This window comes from Dreissena polymorpha, chromosome 14 (genome assembly GCF_020536995.1).
Source record: "Dreissena polymorpha isolate Duluth1 chromosome 14, UMN_Dpol_1.0, whole genome shotgun sequence".
Lineage (NCBI taxonomy): Eukaryota > Metazoa > Mollusca > Bivalvia > Myida > Dreissenidae > Dreissena > Dreissena polymorpha.
This window is the reverse complement of record NC_068368.1, coordinates 41,424,494-41,443,061: the sequence shown is the minus strand read 5'-3', so window position 1 is coordinate 41,443,061 and position 18,568 is coordinate 41,424,494. Positions and strand designations below refer to the sequence as shown.

The following is an 18,568-nucleotide window of genomic DNA, read 5'->3' as shown; positions in this document are numbered from 1 at the left end:
ATTTCAACAATTCTACGGTTAAAAATTGTAAATAAAAATCACGCGCTATCTGGGGAATGACTTAATCGAGAAATTAATTATGTAGTGACCTGTCGGTTGCATATTGAATACAATATCATTTTAACGCTTAAATACGAAGACTAACTGTGTTCCTGGAAAAAATTAATAACCGTTTTGGCGTCAAATAAAGTTGGTTGCAACTTATAGTATAATTTTATTTTACTCGTCAAAAAAGATTGGGTGCGAACGCACCCAACGCCCCCCCCCCCTCTCTGGCTACGGGTATGAAACGGACCTTGAACCTTACATTTTATCTAAAACAAGGATTCCGAGACATAGAACAACACACAACAGTCAAACACAGGCTTTCAAAGGCAGTATACAAATTATGGGAGTAAGACTCGTGACTATACTGCGGGCTTATATGGATAACACAGCTTCAAACTGCACATAAGCGCCCTTCCTGTCGAAACGTTAGGTCCCATACAAAGTCATATGAAAGTCCACCGGTGCTTTTATAATATTCATGTTCAGCGAAATTGGATTCTATATTGTATGCAACGGTTATACCAGCGAACCATGAGCAGGTAAAATTCAATGCCACATCCGTTGCAAATACTGTTATTTTTACATTTTCATACCAGCTGTACCCACTAACCTTCGGTTTAAATGTAGAAAATATACATTTTCTACTTACTCTGTGTTGATCATATTGCTTTATTCTAAAAATTGTTCAAGTAAATTAATTCGTGATATAAATAGTAAAAATCAGTCATTCATGATACGTTTATTTCGTGTTAATGTATGTTGATTTTGTTGAAATATGTCGGTACATTGAGCAGTCATCTACAACATCGAGCTCATACCGTGTATCGAGATGCAACGGCTGTTATTTTCGGCAAAATATCTCCTTACATCTATACCACTAAAACTTCCTTTTTGATAATAGCAAATCGTAATTGGTTACAAAAGTTTCAAAACACTCGAAACCTGATTCCTTTTTAATATTGAAAAAATATTTCGACGTAATCAAGATCTGTACAAGACTCTGAAGTATGCAAAACAACATGTTAGTCATTGACCTTTGGTAACGTGATTCAGTAGCTTTTGCAAATCACCATCCCGAATCCGCATCCCAATACAACGATTGGATTAGAATAAGGCGTAATCAAAATATGTACCAGTGTCTGAAGTATACGAAATAACGTGCTCGTCAATTACTGGCTCGTACTTGTTCCTTTTTTGTTTGCCAGATTAGTATAAAATACCCCTTGTTGCAAGGTAAATGCAATCCGTATTGGTGACGTTTCAATCTAAAGATGAAGCTACTCCTCCTAGGATCTTTGACAGTGTTGCTGGTCTGGTCATCCTTGGCCTTACCAACAGGTATGTGCCTTTGTTTGTCTTTTTTGTTAATTAACTAATTATACATATATTGTGCAAAAGGATATAGGGCATGATCAATACACAAGTTAATTTTTGTAGTTGATTTGCATAGGGACATTTCGACATTATTAATAGAAATATAAAAGCGACATACTCCCCATATATCAAAAATATTTACTTTGAGCCATTATATATGTGTGAATTTGTAAACACATTTTATCAATTTTATTTGAGAAGTTTGAGTTATGTTTACACATATTAATAAATTAATATTAACCAGAGCTGTGTATGTAGTTTAATCCATTTATGCATAGCGTCAACAAAAAAGGCCTTGGCAAACAGCGTAGATCCAGATGAGACGCCGTATGATGCGGCGTCTCATCAGGGTCTGCGCTGTTTGTTTAAAGGAATTTCTGTAACAAATATTCTAAATATAAAAATAAATGTACTAGACATCCCTAATTTTGGAAATAAATTGATCCAATTTAGAAAGATGGGAGAGTCCACTAGGCATAAATGGGTTAAATGAAACACGTCTCTGTGCAGCATGTTGTGTAAATTAAGCTATTCGGAAAAGTGCATCGCCAAACAACATTTAGTATTCTTTACCAAGATATCATCGGTTATTATTGCTAAAAGAACACACAGTTTTCATGATAACATGGTTATATTGAAATTGACTGTATTGTTTGTGAAGTTTGTAAAATCTTTGAAAACGAGAATAAACAAAATCTATCGCGCATATTCAACTGTCCCGGAGATTCATTTATTAGCAATGAATGAGAGAGTGTTCTGACTTTAATATAATAATAACAACATACGTGTACACTGTTTATAAATAAGTACAATGTTGATATAAATATAATATTGTATGTGCTAGTGTTATCTCTAGTGTTGAACAACTGACAAATAAAACAAACTACATGGACCTTATATTCAGAATGGAAGCAGGATTTAAAATGTTGTCCCTGTAACAAAGGTTAGCAATTATTCGGACGATCACTTAGCTATATTAACTGGAACATTGGTTTTCCTATTCGGATTGTTGAACGCTGTGTAAAGATTGTGTTTCAATAAACAATTGATATGTGTTGTTTTCTTAGGGGCTGTGTTTAGTTTTTCATATTAATGTTGTCTACCGTAGCAGACTAGCGAGCATTAAGAAACTGTTAATTCTAATCCAAAAAGGCATGAGAATGAGATTCACAGAATTTTTTATAAATTATAAATTATACTATTATTATACTAATCAATGTTTTGTATTTGTTGGAGGAATATGTTTATATATGGAAAGTATGTGTTAACACAAATAAAACAAATGTTATAGCTTTTTTTAAAGAGGGGACAGCGAAGGAGTGATATTACATTTTCGTACAAATACCAAGCATAAGAAATTATTAAATCATTTTCATTATAGAAATCATATTCAATACAGGATTATCTTATGAAAATAACTTTGAAACACTTGCAGGCCAATCCTCGAAGGCTGTTTTAAAGCTTAACATATTTTAGTAAATTATCCAGCGATTGCAATACATACCAAATCAGAGTGGTTTGTTCAGCTTTTTTACCAATTTTAAATTATAGGTAAAAATCTTGTGCTTAAATTAGTCAGTAGCAATTTAAAGAGTCCACTTTTTTTTTCAAAACAAAAAAACTACTACTTAATTCAAACATACTTATGGTGTATATATGGAACTTGCAAAACACTCCTTGACAACTAAAATAGGCATTAATGTAATACGGAATTGGCTTAACATGTATTTAGTTAGAAGATTACAATAATGTTAACTGCATTTATATTCACATGTGTGAGTTTCAAAAAATAAACCAAACACACATTTTTGCAGGTTTAGTGTATATTATGCATGGCCAAAGCAAGGTGTAGGCGGTGAAAAGTGTGTTTTTTTTTATTTTTGGTAAAGTCTAGCTAAAATATGCATTTATCCAAAATTGGATGTCAGAACATTATAATTCGTTAAGAGCAATAAGTAACAATCAGTTTTGTAAAGATGAAGTGAAACTTTACTTTAAACATGTCAGTATAAATAAGTTAAAGTGATATTATGCGCATCTAACAGTATATGCTATGGTTATAGGTGTCTATCGCAACCGTTGTTTATTTTTGGTGTTTTCACTACATATACACTTATATTTGTTAATGCAGCATCAACATACTAAAACAATTATATCCAGGAAAGAGAAAATAATGCATTTGAATATCAACCGTACTTTCGTTTTGACAACTGACGACAAAAATCATTCGATGTACGATGTGAATCTAAATTTAGTTTAAGTGCAGATTCGTTCATACGACACACGAACACTAACTCCGATCCTAATAAAAAGACAGTTCTGCTCGAATAAGAGGACTGTACAGTCATGAAAAATATCGAATATAATATATATATTTTTAAACAACTGGTATCAAGATGATTTTCAGCTAATTGGTCAGTTACCACATTTTAACTACTCTTTTGACCTGTTAATTCTTTTCAGCTCAATTCAACAGTGAAAAATGCCCATAATATTACTTTAAGATTTGATCTTTGTAGATTAAAGGTTTCATCTCATAGATTAGAAACTTAATCAGGTAGATAGCATAAATCTTAATCTTTACCTTTTCAAGAAGTAAAATGTCTGACAGGATGAATATCATTTTTATTAGAATGGTCTTACAGGGGTGGCGAAATCAAATGTCCGAGTTGCCCGAGTCGTACATTTGCTTGTCCGGGCAACAAATTTTTTTCAATTAAGTTGACCGTGGACAACCAGTCGGGTTGAGAAATACAAAAAAAGGTTGTATTAAAGCCGTTATTAAATTTTACAAAACCGGATGTTGACACTCGATAACATTGTCAGTGCTATTTGCGGAGCAATCAAGCTAAAATATGGGCACTCTCCTGCACAGTGGTCTCGCTTATTCTATAAGCATGATAAGAGACCAGGAGGCTAGCATGCCGCATTTTCATCATTCGGCCCGTCTGTTTAATAGGCAGTGTACAGACTGGTTTACTCGTTCATTCCGTACCTAAATGTTGAACGTTCGTCTTAAATTTTAAAATGCATTATTAATACCAAAGGGGAGGTATAAAACCCGGAAATGTCCGGAAAACCCAGAGTGTGTCACATCGCTCCTACCTAACTAAATTTCTAGACTCACAAACGTCGGGACGTTGTGACGTGAAAAGCCGAAAGCCGAGTTGGATTACGTACAGTTCCGTTGATTGGGTGAAGTGTTCCGTTTGAATCAACTACAATTTATATTAAAGATGAACAAAGACGGTAAAATAGTCATTATGTATAAAAACATATATATAATGTATAATTTGAACATTACATTTCCTGGCTTATTTCATCTGCAAAAATGAAAATTATATATTGAAATACTGTTTTAAAACACCGCTGTGGTTTTAACCGAGTTGAATGGTAGAACTCACTACATACAATTACGACTGACTTATAAAATCATGACGTATTTTCAGGTCAGCTTATGAAGCAATATTATACATTTAAAGCAAAATCACACTACTTCCTGAAGTACAACTTACTCGCGTGTGCTTGATTGGTGTTCCAATTTTATAATTCAAACCCGAAACTAAAAAAGACAGGAAGAAAATTCATTCAAATTCAACTGACATGGATGTAAAGACCGGAATATTATGTTGAGATAAAAAACCAAATAAGACGTAAACAGGAAAAAATAGTTTTCCCTGACAAAGAAGAAAACTTGAACAATTGATCATATGAAACGACACAATTGGACAGGAAGAAAATTCATTCAAATCCAACTGACATGGATGTAAAGACCGGAAGATTATGTTGAGATAAAACACCAAATAACACGTAAACAGGAAAAAAAATAGTTTTCCCTCACAAAGAAGATAACTTGAACAATTGATCATATGATACGACACAATTGGACGCGTTTGGCCAATCCGAAAACAATCGCGTAAATATTGAGCGAAGATATTTGGTAAACAAAATAATTATGTCAGCAATATATTTCGGCGTTTTACTCACAATATCCCGCTTATAAATCCGGTTGTGTACGCAAATATAAACACGTGTAATGTTTCAAGACACTTCATTTTTATACTTTGTTAATCAGTGCTTGCTAGTCTTCCTAATGCTTCATTTCTTATCAATAGCGTTGATACCATTTTAAAAATACTGTAGTACGTGTTAACCATGTAACCAACAACCCAATACGTTATAACATAATACTACTGTTCTGAATGGTTTGATATAATGCAACCTTTGTGTCATAAACGCCTCATGATATTGTGAATAACCAGGATGACTGACCAAAAAGGTCAAAACACAAAATGCATTTGCAAAATGTGAACTCCGTTTGCCTGATGACAGGTTATCAACAACTATGCTGGTTTTGCAAGTCTATTATTTTAATAAAATACTTTTAAATACTGTTGCTCAAAAAGATACAGGGCAGCGTATACATACAAGTAGTATTTAAAGACAAATTATGAAATAGTCTGTTCGTGTATAACTTGGTTTGAATAAATATAAGATAATAAAAATGTCAAAACAAAAGCTGAATGGAAGAAGTTAAGGATTTATTTCGTTATTTCATTTAAAAACTTGTACTTTCGTAGTAATGGCAGTCAACACAGTTTTGAAATTAACCTGGAGATATGGTATGTGTTTGTGTTGTGTAAAACTTATTTTATTTACAACTTATTTTATTTGTTGTTTTTAAACGTGTATTCAAAAACAAACCATGCAAACTACGAAATTTGATATTGATCAAGTGTTACATTAATAGTTGTAATTGTATAGGTTAATAACATTTAAATGATGTGTCAATATTATATTCATGTTATTATCAAAATATGCTATGACGTAACGTCAAAAAGTCCGTCCATCCAGAAAATTGCGCATGTGATGTACATGTTTTCTTAATAAAATTTTAATTTTTTAACATAGCGTCATGATAATTATATCAAACGAATCAGCTGAAAAATGCGCATTTCACAATATATATTACAAAAACAGATATACCGACATTTAAGGAAGTGATTATAAAAGCTATATTATTTTTTCCATATTAATTATAATGGTATCCTAGTAGAGAGGCCCTCTAAGGTTTGTAAAACATGCAACAATAATGTTTTACAATATCAAATAAGCACTCTTGTTAGCGTCCAAAGTTGGTAAAGTTTTATGATTTCTAATGCCTTATTATGTTTTGCGTAAAATTCGGAAAAGATAAAAGTAATTATAAAAGCAATATTTTCTACCGACTTGAATTAAAATAATATCGTTGTGAAGGAAAATTAATGACGTTCCTAAAATATGCAAAAGTATTTTTTCAATATCAGATGTGCGCTGTAGGTTGGTATAAGTTGTTTGATTTCCCCTTCCAAATTATGACATTTTCTGTTTTAAAGGTACAGTTTTAAAGCGTAAAATTGTTTCCGGTAACCCGACCCTACGCTTTTTTTTTTGCCGACCCTAAAATTTAGTTGGGAGTATTTAAAGTCGATTTTCGCGCAACACGCTTTTCTTTCGACATTATCACTTAACATGCATATAATAGGGATATAAGGCATCCGGATAAAAACCCTCCCGTCAAGTTCATAGGGGCGGACATTAGCTCTCCCGTCTTTTATTCGGAAATTTAAATATCGCTTACCGTTAAACTGAAATAATGACCCTTGGATTATTTTTTCAATATACTTAGTATAAGAATAATTTCTTGTGAACGCATCTCCTCTTATAATTTCAATGGATTTTCATTTATACTCATGGACATTCTTCAGGGCGACATGCAGTTGTACGTTAATGCCGGAAGTTATATATTGCCTATTATTTAGGAAGTTCTGGCCCATGTAATATTTGCCTCTATTAACCTCAATTGTACAGGAATCTGTCGGACTCTACCTAATTCCCCCATACAGAGGCTATATACTTATGTGTAAAGCTAATTCATGCTAACAATTCACTGTCTCAGTAAAACTGCTATTACCGTCAAAAACAGAATGTATATTAAAAATAAAGTTTTCATTTAGGAATGCATGTATGTTTCCTAATTAATAAAGAACACAATAATTTATATGTTGAATAAGGTTGAGAATGTTATTTTGATCGAGGCAATTTAAAACCCCGCTTGTATGTGATAATGTTATTCTATTTTTCATAAAAATATCCCTGTAAATGTTTGGCAAATATGATGATCTTCTAAACACATCTAGAATATCAGAACAATACTACGGAATTTAAAAAAAAACATGTTTTTTTTAAGATCGATTGTGTACATTTGTAAATACTTATATTGAACTATATACAGTTTAATCCGTATCAACTCGCCATTTCACTTAAGTTTCTGTTTCTGGACTTATTTTCATTTGCATTATTTAGTCGTACAAAGTACGGTGTGTCATACCAGCAATAATGAGATTTGAGCCATGAAAACACTGTATCAAAAATGAATACACAAGATCCTTATTAGTTAATTCATTGTGAATTGGTCAACACTGGCCTAGCTGCTGATAGGATCTTCTCCAGAAATGAGATGCACGGTAGATTCGCTGCAGCCAATACACAACTCATAGTGACACATATTTGTTCTTGAAAAAAAATAAACACCATAGAAACGTCATAATAACCATCATGTTTCTTGATATTACTTTTTCTATCGCCCGTAATGAAAGGAGGACGAAATTATTAATGGCACTATCCGGATTCCGTACTTTGATAATACTTGTTAAGATTTTCAAATACATTTTTGAGTCCCCCAAAACGAAATTTTCATAAAGCACCACACTCGTGTCACTTATATTCAACGTTATGAATGCCCAAATAACGATCGTTTGGTCACGCTTTGGTCAAGATTTGTGCCCGCCTCCGCCCCTCCCCTGTGATAACCCCACCAATTTCATGTAAAACTAAAGCGGTGGTATGCATGCGCGATAAGGATCTTCATCCTGCTTTGTCCCCACGACATAAAATGTCACATTTTCACGAGACTGAAACTTATTTTTCTCAATTTCTCTTGTATATACGGAAAAGGGATATATTATCTTTTATTCACATCAAATCGTGTTCATTGTACATTAAACCATCATTACAGGTTGTTTTGTTCGTTATCTGTTCAAACGACATCGGCACAAAGACCCCGGTAATATAGGCAATGTTTTACACGTGTTGTGCATGACGTAAACTACATTAGCTGAGGTTTCTTTAAACTTAATTGCTGTTTTCCACATGTTACATTTAAAGGACTTGTGATATCGTCGAAGACATATAAACTTACTTATCTTCATTTTTACTATCGGTTACAAGTACCATCTTGGAAGTATAGTTGACTCAATAAATAATACTCCAACCAGAGGTGGCGCTAGAGATAACCGAACGTGATATGAAGCTCCGTGTTTTCCTCAATAATAACGAAAAGAGGGCAATACAAGTAATTTACGCAAATATAATTAGTTAACGCGTCTGTCGGGATTGTATAAAATATCGTCATACTATCATAATGTACGATTATTTTGGAAACACACACAATAGGGTTTTGAAAATTCTAATAAGATACATCGCTTCATATTACGTTTAGCGAATTATTCTGATGAATGTACGCTGTTTAATAATTGTGTATTATGGATGAACTAACAGATTCGAGTCCAATATCAATTATAAATAACGTAAATATCAAGTTGCCTCTGCAGGAAATTATTGTATCGTCAAAACAAGGCCGGTCATTTTAGGCATGTGGCCAATTGCAATTTAATTAGACACAAGACAAAAAACACGACACACACTGGGGTCACCAAATTAACGTGGCCAATGCAAAGCAATTCATTGCCTGAGGTTTAGACCCGGTTTAAGGGCGCCGAAACATAACACTTTGCCAAAAGAAAAGAAAAACCTTCAAAAGCAAAACACTAATTAACCTAATTGCATCACAATTTCAATCAAACTACAATAACAGAGAATACGCTTAATTTGATTAAACTGTTCAACCACTCAATGGTTGTATGTTCACCAGAGCAACATAACTGTAACTTTCTAAGGCACAATGAAATGAAACAAAAACAACGTCGCATGTTATTAATAAAATAATAAGTTAAGTCCAGAAATAAGGTAATGAGGGAAAATAGTCAAACCACCCGCTGTCTTTTCCTTATTGCTCTCACAACAACAAAAGCCATCATATATACTATTTACCCTCAATATAATATATAAATCAAAATCATTCGTAGGCACTTATCAGGATCCTCTTTACAAAGGTACCATTATAATTAATATCGAATTAATAAAACTGTTTCCTCTAAACCACTTTTACCTTTTCCGGGGTTTCCATTCGGCATTTTTTGCGTGCGAAAAAAAACACTAAAAGAAGACCGACTTTTGCCGCGATTTACAGACCGACCCCGACCCTGCCATACAATATGTTTACATCGTTAGAAGCTTTGGAGGCTCTTCTTTCCAACGGTACCATTATAATTCATATCGGACGAATAATAATGCATTTATAACCATTTTTGCCTTTTCCGGGTTTTACCTAAAAGAATTCCTGGTTTTCCGGACAGTACCGGGTTTTATACCTTCCCATACCAAATGTTGGCTAAATTCTAGCATCATTTTTTTCTCATGTTATTTCATACAAATTCGAGCATTGCCGGATAGTTACGTTGCATATGGAAATGGCTGTCATTAAGATTCAGAAGTGTTTGTCGGATTACACATTTACTTATGCTCATTTGAGAATAAAACAAAACGTTTACAGTTGTGTGTAATTAATTTAACGAGTCTTTGTTAAAACGCTTAACGTGATGAAAAAATGTTTTGACAATATTACGCTTGAAATGCACAATTTCCAGGAGGATTACACCGTTGCCATCATCAATCTCCACGCAGAGTTGTCGTTCCTTGCTCTCACATACAACTCTGCATAAGGCTCAGCACGCCATTTTGTCTACCAAATAGCTAAAACCGAACAAACGCATACAGTGTTTATTTGTGTGGATATTTAAGATCGCATGCATTTAATTAAGAAATATGACTTTTAAATGTACGATAAATCGTGCAAAAACTTGTGACTTTTAATGCAACTCTTTGGAACTATTTTATTGCCCATTTACACATATGTAATCATTCCACGCACTTCACAAATGTAAACAATTGTACATATTTTTTATTGAGTGACGTTAGGCATTGTTTCGACGTATTTATGTATGTTGGTTTCTTAACATAAAAAAAACATATCAATTTTATAATAATTAATTAAGACTGATATAAGATATCATGGTATGAGATGGTTTTCTTTAATGCAGTTAATGCAATGTAACCGTCGTGCAAGAGATTGTTTAGTATACTGTAACCTCAATGATGAACGCTTGGAATGATCATGACATGAATGAGACGCTTTCATAACAATAGTCCGTTCTGGGCCCAACACAGAGGTGAATGTAATTTTACCGTCGTGCAAGAGATTGTGCCATCATCAGTTTTCTAAGAAACTGGCCACTATTTTATCTGATTAGAATGGTACATGTGTAGGTATAACAATAAATGCGTTTATAATTTATATAAACATTAAGTTGTACGGACAAGTGTAGTTCAGCAACGGACAAGTTAAATTTCCTAAATTGTTGTCCGTGGACAAGTATAGTTTTTTGAGATTCCGCCACCCCTGGTCTTTATATGATGATATCAGAAAATTTTATATAAATAAATATTACTGCAAAAGACCAAACATCATTGAGGTAATTGAATTAATGCATTCTGCTTATTCAAGTTACAACAGAATTCAAACCAACAGAACGTTAGCCATTGTTGTACATACAACCTTAAATGAAAGAAACATGTATAAAGAGTATAATTATTAAGTGTTTATAATTTATTACTTATACTTGACTTCTCGCTCTCTTGTTTATTCGTCTTTGTTGTTTTATGTTATCGTTATAATATTTTTAATAGATCATAAATGCTGTAATCCAAGATCTTTTCGTGAATTGATACTTTATTGAACAACTTGTGAAATTCAATACTGATATCATTTCGTGACTGAATATATGTTACTATGTGTTGTGTTGAACATGTATACTGATGGACTGATTGTAAATTGTAAATTAAAGTAACCTGATATATTAATGCATACCAGTGACCTTTACGTAAATTGGTCGTCAGTTTACGTAAATATCGTTCGTATCTCATCAGCTGATTACAAGTTACTTTATATTATTGTTGCCATAACTACTTCTAAGAAAACATGGCGAAATAAATAATATGCAATTAGCCAGAAAACAATTAGTACACACTGTTTATGTGAAAAAACGTTTAAATAGTGTATTATTCACATTTTGACACTAGAAATTATTTTCTTTCGTAGAATCATAAATTGTTAAATATTATTTAATAATTATCTATTTAATTAAGTTTTCGCACTTTGGAAAATAAGGAAACAGACATGGCAATGCTTTATTTTAAGAACAGAGAATTTATTGGATTGTTTCAGTAAAATCGGTACAACGATAACCACTGTTAGCAATGTTAACACTCCGAGCATAATTTCGTACCTCTCGGTAACCCTAACAACGTTAAACCACTGATAAGCAAACATATGAATACGTTCTTGTCCATTACAGATGACGAGACTGACCAAGAGATTGACCAAGAGATTTTAGATGCCGCTACTCGTGCAACGAACGAGGTTAGTAGAGATAGGGCTTTAAACTACACGGTTGAGTGCTTAATGAAGTAGAGTGATATAATACACACACACACACACACACACGCACGCACGCACGCAGGAACGCACGCACGCACGCACACACACACACACACACGCACGCACACACACACACACACACACACACACACACACACACACACACGCACGCACGCACGCACGCACGCACGCACGCACGCACGCACACACACACACACACACACACACACACACACACACACACACATATATATATATATATATCGTAATAGTTGTCAGATTGTGTTAATAGTGTGCACATCCTTTCAGCTTTCAAAATTTAGATAAAGATGAACTTTCACCCACATTATTTGTAGGTTTAAAATTTTAAATAATAATGATATATGAACTGGAAAGCAATTAATTGGTCAATAATAACCTTTAAGTAGAGTTTTTCAATCAAAGAGTGATCGATTCCATTTCACACTCGAAAGTGGGTGTCGTGATCGATAAAGCTCTCAGCTCATTGCAGCTACTTATTAACATTTTAATTAGTATTTTAGACGTTTTAAAGGACCTCATACCTGGAGATCTGATAATTCGTGTCTTTTTTCTACAGCTACAGGACGGTGGGAAAGCCGACGAAGAAGACGATAAGGAAGACGAATGTTTGAAAGCATGTGCTGATAAAGAGGGCGAGGAAAAGGAATATTGTATTGCGGTCTGTTTGGTTGAGGATGATAAAGGCTTGGGGTAAGTAAACAGCATTTTATTCGAACTTCAATATGAACTTTTTCGAGCTATTTATGAGAACAACCACTTTTTGACGTTCATAAAGTTTGTAATGTAGAAACTTTTGTTTGTTTCATCATCTCCAATCATCGACAGTTGTCGAGATTTGTCATTTTATTGTTAGTATAATTTACCATTATTATGATAATTATGATGATTATGACTATTTTGATTATTATAATTGTTATAATAATAATAATTATGATTATTATTATTATTATTAGTAGTAGTAGTAGTAGTTTTTTATGCTTGTTGAGTCGTGGGTAATTTTCATTAAGTTGTAACATCACAAATATCTTAAAATAAAGACTATAAATCATTATAAACATAATTATAAACCTTTGGTCTGTATATTCGTTGTTTTTTTTCAAATGTTAATTGTTTGCTATAATAATAAATACTCGATAGTGTTGATGGTGTCAAACTGCCATCTTGAAAATAGGTTTCTTGTTGAGCAATGCATTCTTAATGGCTATTCCAATTTCAAGATTTGCATACTATAAATTGCCTTAAAACTGACTTTGCAGAGAAGTTTAATTTCTTTTGAAAAAAATGTCAACAGACGATGTAGTATGGAAAATACTCATAAATAAACGCTTTTCTGTTATTTAGGAACACTATATGAAAAAATTAAACAAGAGGAAATAGTTGATCAGAGCTCTGATGAGTAACAATATTGACCTGTTTTCATCGCATTCTTGACCATCAGAACGATAGTGACCAGGTCAAAACTTTTTTCCGTAACGACTACATAATGTGGGGACGTTCTATCACGTTATTTCACGCGATCTCTATTACCATAACTCAAAGAGAACCCAACAAGAAACTCAACAAGAAACTACCACACCTGACTGCAACAAGTTAAATAAGTCTGTTTATGTGTCAGTTATTTATATTTTAATGAACATCTTTGTTTACCCTAGACAACGGACAATTGAGAAACAGCGCAAACGAGGGTGGATACGAATGCGGAGGATACGAATTAGATTGCCAGATGTGATAAAGATTGCTGGTATCGTTGCTGGTGTAGCCGGCCGCTAGTCAGATCGCTAGACAGAAAACACGCTGTACGATCAAATTGAAGCAAGAAAAAATGATTTGCGAATATCAAGATTAACTGAGTGTATTAATGTTTTAGGACTTGTAAACCCAAATATGTCAAGAATTAAAATAACGAGGAAAATACCATCAACTTTTTTGAACTACACTGTCTTACTATGCATTTGTTTTAAAATTCTAATAAAAAAGATGTACGATATAATTGACTGCAAGTTTATTTTTTCTTTTAAAATATCTGGGCGCATTTATCTTTAAGTTGACACAGTTACATAAACATAAGGTCATTCAAGTTTAAAACATCATTGACGTGTACATATCTTGTAAAAACGGATGTATAGTTGTATTAACACCTAAACCTCTTATCTCACTAAATGTGTGTTTTAATCAAACTTAATGTTCTATGTTTGCCAAAAAAAAATTACAAAAATTGAAGTCATGCGATACCATTTAGACCTTGAATATATTAAGTAATTGGTTTATATCTAAAAACGCCATTCGAACAGCCCAAATGGCTCGAATACGATTGAAAAGTTGAAAAGGAACACTATACAAACTCATTTCAAAACGTATGTTACGTTTGAAATGCACTTACACGTTTAATCGATAAGCTACAGTTAACATGCGTTGTCAACATTGTTTTACTTGGAACTACATTTGAAAAAGGACGATACTGTATTATGTGTGCTTATTAAGAATGAACATTTCAAACATAGCGTAATTCCAACATTATCAGCTGGTGAATTTAAGTCTAACAAAAAAAGACCACTCTTTTGATGCGTCTATCCTAATAACATCGGTCTTCCCTTTTTTTTGTACACATTTCCATAAAATATACTCCGCACTTAGTACTTAATTCCGTTTGGTCTTCCCTTATAAATTTTATCTAAGACATGAAAAAACCTTTTTAGCAATTAATGCATTTATTATTTAAGAGAAGCGTCATTCATAGGCACTGTTTTAAAAGCCTGTTTTGACCGCAATAATTTATTTGTAAACGTAAAAATATTAAACCACGAAATGCTTGATTTAAAACCATGGACGTCAACAGCCCGTACTAATGTTATACATAATGGACCTTTGGACAGCATAAACCACCGTAGTGATGTTAACAACATTAAATATTTTACCACAATTCTTCTTCTTGGACATGTCAGCCATATCAATGGCTATGTTCAAATGCAAATAACTCAGGAATAAGTGCATTACTTCGCGAACAAATGAGACGCGTTCTGAAAAAACTGGGCATAATGCATGTGCGTAAAGTGTCGTCCCAGATTAGCATGTGCAGTCCGCACAGGCTAATCAGAGACGACACTTTCCGCTTTTATGACATATTTCGTTTAAATGTCTCTTCTAAGCAAACATCCAATTAAGACTGAAAGTGTCGTCTCTGATTAGCCTGTGCGGACTGCACATGCTAATCTGGGACGACACTTTACGAACATGCATTATGCCCAGTTTTCTCAGAACAAGGCTCAAATAATTGTATGCACATATTTTAAGTCTCCGTTCAATCGCTTAAGATATTGAGACTAGTTTGCTCCACTCATTTATAATTATATGCGCACAGACCGACGGAAGGACAGAGTGACTCAATATGACCTTTCTGCAACTTTGTTTGCATGCAGGGTTTTAATTACAGTAAATTCCCTATTAAATTTAGTGAAACAGTCCACATCTGTAAAATAATTAAGATTCCCTATTTTACCTAAACACATATATTCAATTCTACAACATCGGGTCAATGCTGACAATTTTATTTTTAATTTATGTGTACGGAACGAACCGACACGTAGAACAGATTATTATTTTCAAATACTTTAGTTATGCTCCCTTTAATTGCTGTTTTCATTACATCTGCGATACTATAAAGTTAATCCCTGTGTAAATGTTCAAGGACTGTGTCATTTTAGAGCGCCGCCCGAAGGCAATCTCTAAAATATTCTGAAACTCCTTTTTTAACATCAACATATAGAAAGAACGTTACATGATATATATGACATACAACAGATATTAAAAAAGCTGGACAATGATTTCAAAATGTAACAGGACATATGGCAAAACAAACAATAGCAACAACCAACACAGTTCGTAGCTGATAATGCGAGTAATATATATCATGTGGCAATTCGAAGACGGTTTTATCATTCAATGGTTGTTTTTGTAATTTGTTTGTCTTGCTGTGGCCAAAGACTAATGAACATCATTAAAGGACCTGTGGCCGCTGGAATTTTGCTTCGCTTAAACGTCATACTCAGCAATGTAAGAAATGATAACAAATATGCATTAAACGTTTATCTTAATGCAACCAAACATATCCTGATAAATAAATAACAGCCAAAAAAACAGCAAAGATGTTGTTCTTAGTTTCTTATTTAGCCGAACATAAATCGAGATTTGAAATAAGTTTAAAATAGAGAGATGGAAAACCATTAGCCAGTAAATGAGCACAGACAGAACAATGAACGGCAAACAAACGAAAAGAAACTCAATGCAACCTTTTCACTGGTCAGGGGCGAGCAACACAAAGATGTTGTTGATTATGATGGTGGTGTTGATGATTATGATACTACAAGTGGGTATTTTAACACCCATACATTTTTATTGATAGTGGTAAAAGCGGTAGAAGTACCAGTGGGTAAACGTAAGGCAAACGTACCTGTGTCAACGATGAAATTGAGATAAAGGTGCAATAATTGGCCGCGGTTTTTACAATTCATGTATGCTGATTTATTGAGGACACGCATTCAAGCTCTTGCTGAAGATTGGATACGGGTATCAGAAGCAGTGTGGGAGGACAAGCAACTCAACTTACTGTCGATGTTGGGGATGGCGGCATGAGGCGCAATTAAGTTGGAAATTCTACTCAACCTCCTCCAGATAATCGGGAAAAGGCCATTAAAGTCAGTGAAGGAAAAATGCAACTCAACCATGATGGTGCGGATAAGGGAATCAGGCGCAGTGTACATGTACGTGGGTTAACATGTAACTCGTGTAACATGCTGATTGTGGTGATTGGTGTTTGAGAAGCAGAGTGGCATATAGGTAGTGCGCAGATTGTAATACTATTATATAATATTAAAATGAAGTGTTTGAATTATTTTAAACTCAAAGTTACTATTTAAAAATAATGTCTGAAACATATACAACATAGAAAATAACACTCCTGAGTTTAAAATGGTCGGTTTTTATGGATAATCATGTATACAATTTGCAAATTAGAAAGCATGTATAACGATGTTCGATGATATTTTGGAAATATCTGTCTTACTAACAGCGTTTAAAATTTGCAGTTTTTTCTAAGGCCTGCGTGGCCGAATGGTTGCGTTGTTACTTTTTCCCCCGAACGATTTCGGCTACAAATCCCGGTAAATGACATGCTTGTATAAAACTTTCTACTTGATATTAGTATAAGTAAATTATTTTAGTTTTCTTAATAAACGTTATCTATAGCATCTGTTAAAAATTACGAAAATCTCTGAACATTACAGTATCCTTGAAAATAAACGCTCTTCTTTACATTGAAAATGGGTTTTATCGATATAAAATTATTCTTTTAATTTGAATTTCTAAACCACACAAACTGAAAATATTTTAAGATATTTCTTGTTTTTTTGTTACTTAATGACATAGATACAGGAAAAAAATCCAGAATTGCTTTTGCAACTGTTACCGTTTGGTAATTTACTGTAACCGTTTGGTAATCTTCATATCTGGTGCAATGTAACCTTCTGTAGCCCGTATGTAATACGGAAGTGACCTGGATAAAATGGCGAAGGGTGAGCATCGACTTAACACTGAGATTTTTTAAATTTCTTTTTCGTGTATACATTGGTTGATTGGAGTTTTTTAATAATTAAATGCAAAAATCAAGATATTGTTTATAGAATGCACTTAGATTTGCAACGCGGTATTGTTTAAATTTGTACTCTATTCATTTTTATTAAGCCGGCTTGATGTTTTGCCACGTCGGCACAGGTGTTGTGTCTTTAGGGGTACCCGTCTTTAGTTGGATTGCAACGTGTGTTTAAAGAGTGTCAGAATGTGATTGAACAGCAGTTTTAAGATTATTTAATATAAATGGTTTGTTTAACTATTTGTCATGCAATGAATTGTGCTTTTGCACTAGAATTAAATAATCCAAGAAGACCCCTCTTGTCAGATTAAAAATTAAACCTCTTCATTTTAACTGGATTACATTTTAAGTACTTACTTCATATTTGAAATGCTCTCAAGGAGAGATCTTTAAAAAGCTTTCACAGCCTGATAGGGTTGGGATCAAACTCGTGACCTGGTCCCTAGCCCTATGCTGACACCATATCCATACCCACTTTTCAATGCTGCAACCAAAACTAAGCCTTCAATACCAACACAATGGACATCAATGATAATTTTCTTGCATTTAACAAGACTGTAATGTTAATATTACTTGTTTGACTATTAGACAAAAAAAAGATGGTTTGATATGCAGGGCTTTCGATGGGTTAAAATTTTCTTACGCCACCCATTTGCGCCATTTTAATTTTTGTTTCGCCACTTTAAAAAAATATGAGCCATTTTGTAACCATTCTTAAATCATAATGTTCAATGCAATACAATGCTTTATTTTTGTTTTATTAAAAACTAATATTACACTACAAGGTTGGCAGTAAGGAAAAA

General features: G+C 33.5%; 2 protein-coding genes across 5 annotated transcripts in view; both read left to right on the top strand.

The window, feature by feature from the left end:
- The window catches only part of LOC127858494 (dolichyl-diphosphooligosaccharide--protein glycosyltransferase subunit 2-like), a 227,138-nt gene that overhangs the window by 173,765 nt on the left and 34,805 nt on the right, over window positions 1-18,568 (top strand). Inside the window, exon 1 of one of the 3 annotated variants that reach the window (XM_052395683.1) lies at window positions 17,605-17,688. The exons of the other annotated variants lie outside the window; for them this stretch is intronic. Within the exon in view, the coding sequence (XP_052251643.1) occupies window positions 17,679-17,688 (10 nt within the window). The 5' untranslated portion in view covers window positions 17,605-17,678. Of the gene's footprint in view, window positions 1-17,604; window positions 17,689-18,568 lie in introns of those variants that run through there. 3 annotated transcript variants of the gene reach the window in all.
- LOC127858502 (uncharacterized) lies at window positions 1,228-14,111 on the top strand. Of its 2 annotated transcripts, none has more exons than XM_052395697.1 (4): window positions 1,228-1,386; window positions 11,997-12,061; window positions 12,678-12,811; window positions 13,774-14,111. In XM_052395697.1, the coding sequence occupies exons 1-4, from the start codon at window positions 1,320-1,322 to the stop codon at window positions 13,889-13,891; spliced, it is 384 nt and encodes a 127-aa protein (XP_052251657.1). In that variant the 5' UTR covers window positions 1,228-1,319; the 3' UTR covers window positions 13,892-14,111. The 2 variants fall into 2 exon arrangements, with proteins under 2 accessions (XP_052251657.1, XP_052251658.1); XM_052395698.1 differs by lacking the exon at window positions 1,228-1,386 and adding an exon at window positions 5,933-6,044.